Source organism: Sesamum indicum, linkage group LG3 (assembly GCF_000512975.1).
Source record: "Sesamum indicum cultivar Zhongzhi No. 13 linkage group LG3, S_indicum_v1.0, whole genome shotgun sequence".
NCBI classification, from domain to species: Eukaryota; Viridiplantae; Streptophyta; class Magnoliopsida; order Lamiales; family Pedaliaceae; genus Sesamum; species Sesamum indicum.
Genome location: NC_026147.1, coordinates 17,247,381 through 17,253,132, shown reverse-complemented (window position 1 = coordinate 17,253,132; position 5,752 = coordinate 17,247,381). Strand labels below are relative to the sequence as shown.

At 36.0% G+C, this 5,752-nt stretch overlaps 1 protein-coding gene across 1 annotated transcript in view; it reads left to right on the top strand.

The window, feature by feature from the left end:
- LOC105158633 overlaps positions 407-5,752 on the top strand; it is an 8,842-nt gene continuing 3,496 nt past the window's right edge. Inside the window, exons 1-7 of the mRNA XM_011075446.2 lie at positions 407-664; positions 1,065-1,157; positions 1,800-1,934; positions 2,060-2,149; positions 2,785-2,934; positions 3,543-5,131; positions 5,314-5,752. The exon at positions 5,314-5,752 is cut by the window's right edge and continues 509 nt beyond it. Coding sequence (XP_011073748.1) covers positions 602-664; positions 1,065-1,157; positions 1,800-1,934; positions 2,060-2,149; positions 2,785-2,934; positions 3,543-5,131; positions 5,314-5,752 — 2,559 coding nt within the window. The 5' untranslated portion in view covers positions 407-601. The remainder of the gene's footprint in view (positions 665-1,064; positions 1,158-1,799; positions 1,935-2,059; positions 2,150-2,784; positions 2,935-3,542; positions 5,132-5,313) is intronic.

The window sequence follows — 5,752 nt, the reverse complement described above, 5'->3', positions numbered from 1 at the left end:
GCTTCTTTTTTTTAATATATAAATTAAATTTTAATTAATTTAATTAAAATAATATTTTATTACATGAATAATTAAAATTATATAAAATAATACTTTATTATAAATAAATATACATATTATTAATAAATATATATAATATTTTATATATTAAACGTGAGAGAAGAGCAAAAATGTGGGAAAAAAAAAAAAGGTACTTTTATAGTCAATTCGCAGTTAAAGTGGTTGTGACCCAATTTCTGTATGGAGGGTTTTCTTTTTCTAAATTTTTTAATTTTAATAGGCTATTTTTTTTGAATATTCCTATTATCATAAGGGTACATGAATTTTTTCGATTTATCTAGCCTACAAAAATATTTGGAAGTGGCGGGAAGCTGAAAAATATACAAATAGGCCCAGCGGCAGTGGGCTTGTTCAGCAAGAGAACTAAACAACTCTGTTCCCTTCTCGCAAAAAATTCCCAGCACTCCGTCTCGTTCCGGCAAGCTCACCGTTGAGGTATAACATTGGTGCTCTTGTTGATCTCATCCCTCCCACACCCTTTTAGAGAGATAAAACTCCGTTTTTAGAGAGAGATTGCTAGAAGTTGGGGGAAAAGAAGGAAATGAAGAGCTCGAGCTCAGGCGGTGACTGGCAGACCTTGCTTGAAGCCATCAAATCTTCCGAGGCAAGCTTCTTGTTAGCTCTGAACCAAATTAAATTTCGTTCTATTTTCCAATACTGTTATTGATTGCATTGGTTGATTTTTAGGTTTTGGGGTTTATTTATATATATTCGCTGAATTTTGTGATAGTAATTACTGTAGGGAGCAATAATTTAATATTTTGATTTCAATATGGAATAAGTTGATTGATATATTTGTCTGATGAATGTTGTTCTGAAATTGGATGCACTCTGAAAGTTCTAAGCAAGCATGGAAAGTAAGGTTGCTTGTTTATTTTACCTTAATTAGTTGATTAATAGAATTGTCTAATGAAATGGTTGAAACATGGTATTCAGGTGTACGGCTTTAGACGTATTTTTTCTTCTTATGGATTTCATGGTATTTGAAATTTGTAAATTTGCAGGTTGTTGAGAACCGTGTACAAGTGCTCAAGGAATTGGAGAAATTGGATATAAATGAGAAGCCTGCAGTAAAATCACTTGTTGAGTCCTTAACAGTATCCTAATTAATAAGTTGATACAACTCAAATTTCATTGTTCTACTACTTTATCTACCCTCTGAATAAATCCACCTTCCGTACAAATCCGACATCTTGTGGATTTACTTATTTGTATGCTGTTCTGAACCAACTAGAAATGTTGCAATTCCCTCTCCCTGGAATGAAAATGCATGTGTCATATACGAAAAGTCTTCTGGATATTCCAAATAATTATGGATTTTCCCAGTCTATACAGTGGGACTTCAGCGCATATGTGCTTTTGTTTTAGCACGATAAATGATTAAAGTAACTTTGACAATATTTTTTCTTTTCCTGCTAAGGTGATGCATATCTTTTTCTGCGTTGATGGCTGCATTTATGGAAAAACATTCTCAAAGATAATGAATAACTGATAGTTTTTTTATCTGGTTATCAACTAGGTTATTAGGACCAAAATGGATTAAACTATTTATGATGATTTTTCGAAGTTGTGAAGAACTACTTCCCTGATGTCTCTGGGTGGTTTTAGGTTCATGTTTGAATGCATGAAAAATCTCAATCAATGCATTTCATATCAAAGGTTATGTTGTTCATGGTAGACGTCATGCAGTCCCCTAATTTTTTATTAAGCTTATATGATTATTTGCCTTAACAATTTAGATTTTCTGGGAAGACTTTACTTGTTTGGATATATCTCAGTGCACATTGAATAAGACTATTTTACAAGTGGCTGCAAAATACTTAGAGTCAGATATATCAGGATGCATAGTACAGTTTCTTGTACTAGGAACAAAAGTAAGTTCGTTACTCTTTTTGCATAGGATCTTGGGCTATCAGATACTTTTCACTGCTGTTGGTGTTATTCTCTTGGTTTGAACTTGTCAATGATGTGCAATTACTATGTTGACTATCATTCTTAGGCAAACATATGGTGCAGAAAGCATCTGAAAATGACTCTAATGTCAACTGAGGATTCTCCAGAAGAAGAGCATAGCAGTTTCTTTTATCAGGTAATTTTTGTTGTTTGGTATTATGATGTTGTCTTCTCCGTCGTACAACGGTAAGCCTGAATATGCATCTGAGCACAGTTATTAAAATAGAGTGTGTTCTTGGTTCTTGATTTCTGCATGAATGTTTTCAATCCAGGACTGTGACTTTGCATTATTTCTTTTACACAATACTGATAACTCCATAGGACTATAGAGGTTATACAAGTATTTGCAATACAAAATTTGACTTTCACGTTCTATTTAGCAGCGTTAATTATTAAAGTCAACTTGAAGGATGCGGTTTATGGATGCAATCAAGGTTTGGCATTTTTATTAACAGTGTACCGGTACATGTTTTGTGCAGAGGGTAGATATCATTTATCAAATGTCAAATATTTTTATGTTTTTGGTCCCTTCATATTTAGATTGGAGAATCCCGTATGTTTGGTCTTTTAATGAGAAACTGTCAAGTAGGTTTCTTTATCTTTTCACTCTTGCTTCCTTAAATTAAATAACTGTCACTTTTCCGCAGCCCTGTGTTATTGCTTTAACATTATTATCATGTGGAATGCATTTTCTTTTAATTCATAAGTTAGTGAAATAATGTCTCGAAACTGTCCAGTGTTCTTTTGACATCTGTCAACTTTCATTTTCAGTTGGTTCTGGATTTGCTCAGCTACTGCACTGCTAGTTATTCAACTTTAGCAAGGTACGCTGTGTCCACCAGTAAGGAATTGGTGGTCAGCCTAGAGAGTTTTATTTTGGAACAGTTTACCCTGACAAAAGATTTGGTCTCTGAAATAAAGGTAGTTGTCACATTCTTTGGTTTTGATTTTCTTGTCATTTATTAACCTTGCTTTATGTTTGTACTGTTACTTGTGATAAATGTTTGATATTTTCCTATCATTTTTCTGGCACGCTTATATGAACTGTAACCATTTCTCAGGATACCAAGTATGTACCCCTTGTTTCTTAAGCAGCTTTAATGAAAATTTGTAGTCTGTTGTTGGTTCAAGGATTGGTTTGTTGATGGAGCAAATGGTTGGCTACTGGGTCTTATCTGTCAACTGATGGAACCAATGCCATCTGTCTTATTAATCTGGCCAGTAGCACATCTTGAATTTCTGAGTCAATTTGAGATGTCATTAGTGAGAAAATTTCATTCTAGATAAATGAAACATCACGTTATGATGTTCCGCTCTAAGTATTAGGTCCTAACATGTATGGTTGAAACTTTATTGAGGTTCATGTGATGTTGATGGATTCACTTTGCATCTTGTCTTCTTTCTCTCAAGATTCACTTTTGCGACCAAAGCTTTGTATTTTTGCATGTTTTATTGCGTCAGATGGTGCCATGGTGCACATTCACACTTTATATCTTATTTGCCATTGTACTTCTGTAATTGCTCTACAGAGAATTCACCTATTAGGTACAGAGTTATTGAAGGCCGCACAGGGGGCCATTGATGCCTTAATTCGATTATGCAAGGTATATTGCAATGGTGTAAAGTGGGATGCCTACCATTGTAAATCTGAAGTTGAAAATATAAGAGATTGCAAAGAGACTGAAAATGGAGATCATGTCATCCGTGTAACCAGTTGCGCGATAGAAAAATTATGTGAATTGGGCACAGTTGCAGCTAATGATGGTGGCAGTCTTGTGAGTCTGCTAAATATGTCGTGGAAAGGTGTAGTTTCATTGCTTCAGTTTGGCAAGGGTGCTTTAGCAGCAAAGGTGAATGTTACAGGTGTTGTAATGAACCTAATTTCACTGGCCAGTGAGTCGTTGAAATGTGCTGCTGAGACTTGGTCAACCTCAACGAAGGAAAACGTCTCTGTGGTGGAAGCCAAAAGGATCTTCCTTCCGGTTAAATTTTATCTGATCAATGCTGTAAGAATTATTTCACAATACCAAACCCAAGCCCTTTTTTTATACAAAGAGATAGCCCTTTGTGTTGTTATGATATCAACCTTCAGAATCTCTCTCAGCATGGTAGAACGTTTGAAATCCGCAAGTGAAGTTTTGGCAGAAATTCTAGAACCTACATCCTTCCACTTACTGAACTCTCTATTAAATTCAGCTCAGGTGAAGCAAGAAAACAAGTTCCAGATTTTGGAAGTCTTATTCAGTAAGGAAAGTGATATGAGTTCTGAGGTTCTGACCATTAACAGCAGCCACAATTCATTAGATGTGATACTTTCAGTAAATCCCAACAGTGTGAACAAGGAAAAGATGCTCTCCCTTGGTCAAGTTGCATTATTAATTAATCTTCTGTTATGTGCTCCTGATCTGGAACATGACGTCACACTTGGTGTTGCCAGAAAGCTTGGATGGCTTTTGGATATACTTGTGGATGAAGATGTATATGCTTCTATTCTTGTTTTGCAGACTCCTACTGTCTCTGGATCTACCGAAAACCGGGAAATGACTTACCAACCCATGTTTTCTGCTGTACTTCATGCACTGAAGACATTCATGGTTGTTGTTTCTTCTAGTCCGGCATGGGTTGAAGTAGAATTATTTCTGATAGACAACCTTTTTCACCCTCACTTCCTTTGTTGGGATGTTGTCACTGAACTTTGGTGTTTTATTCTACGACATGCTGACCCAGATAGGGTGAACAATATTTTTGATAAACTTTGCGAACTATTGATGCTGACATCTCGAGAACCAGTGCTATTTCCTGAGAGTGCTTTACGGAAAACTGCACGGCTAATCTGCGTTCTTGCAACTTATGGGCCAGAATTCATGGTTGATCATGTTTACAGTTCAATATTTGAGAGTAGCAGATCTCAGGATGCATCCAATGTGCATATAGCACTACTCATGGAAGGTTTTCCCCTAAATTTACTTTCAGAGAAGAAAAGAAGTATTGCTAAACAAAGATTAGTCACTGAATATTACAACTTCCTGGAGAGGTTTGAAGACAAGTCACCTGGAGAAAGTGATTCTGCCATTTATGGTGCTCCGGTCTTTGCTCTCTGTGCTGCATTGCGATCGCTGTAAGTTTGAAATGCTAAAAATTTTAAGTTAATTTAACCATACACAAATTATGACTGAAGAAAAGCTATTATTAAAAATCGTCCTAGGCTCCTCTTAAAACTTTGTTCAGTACAGACTTTTAACCGTTATCCCTTTTGTTTATTGTATATAATTTTTTAAGCCTTTTCTTTTATATGTTTAGCCAGGTTAGCCTCTCTGATACTGACATGAAGACTTTGAGGTTCCTAAATGCTGTTATCCACAAGTACGAAACCTCCTCCTCTGATGTAACTAAAGATAATTGCCGAAGGCTTCTTGGTGAATTGCTAGGGATCATTAGTAACATGAAGCATTTGTACTCATGCGATGAAATGGAAGAAGTTATTTTGGGGCTTCAGAAACTCTTTATTTCCAGACCAGCACTATCAGATAACCAACTGTTTCTGTGCAAGCCTAATCTAGCATATTTCATGTCTGGTCTTGGTCATGTTGAATTGGCCGACAGTGATGATAGTCCCAAGAGTTCAGCTGCATGGGAGCTATATCACATGTTATTGAGGGAGCGACATTGGGCATTTGTTCACCTGGCGATCACGGCATTCGGATATTTTGCTGCTCATACCTCTTGCAATGAATTATGG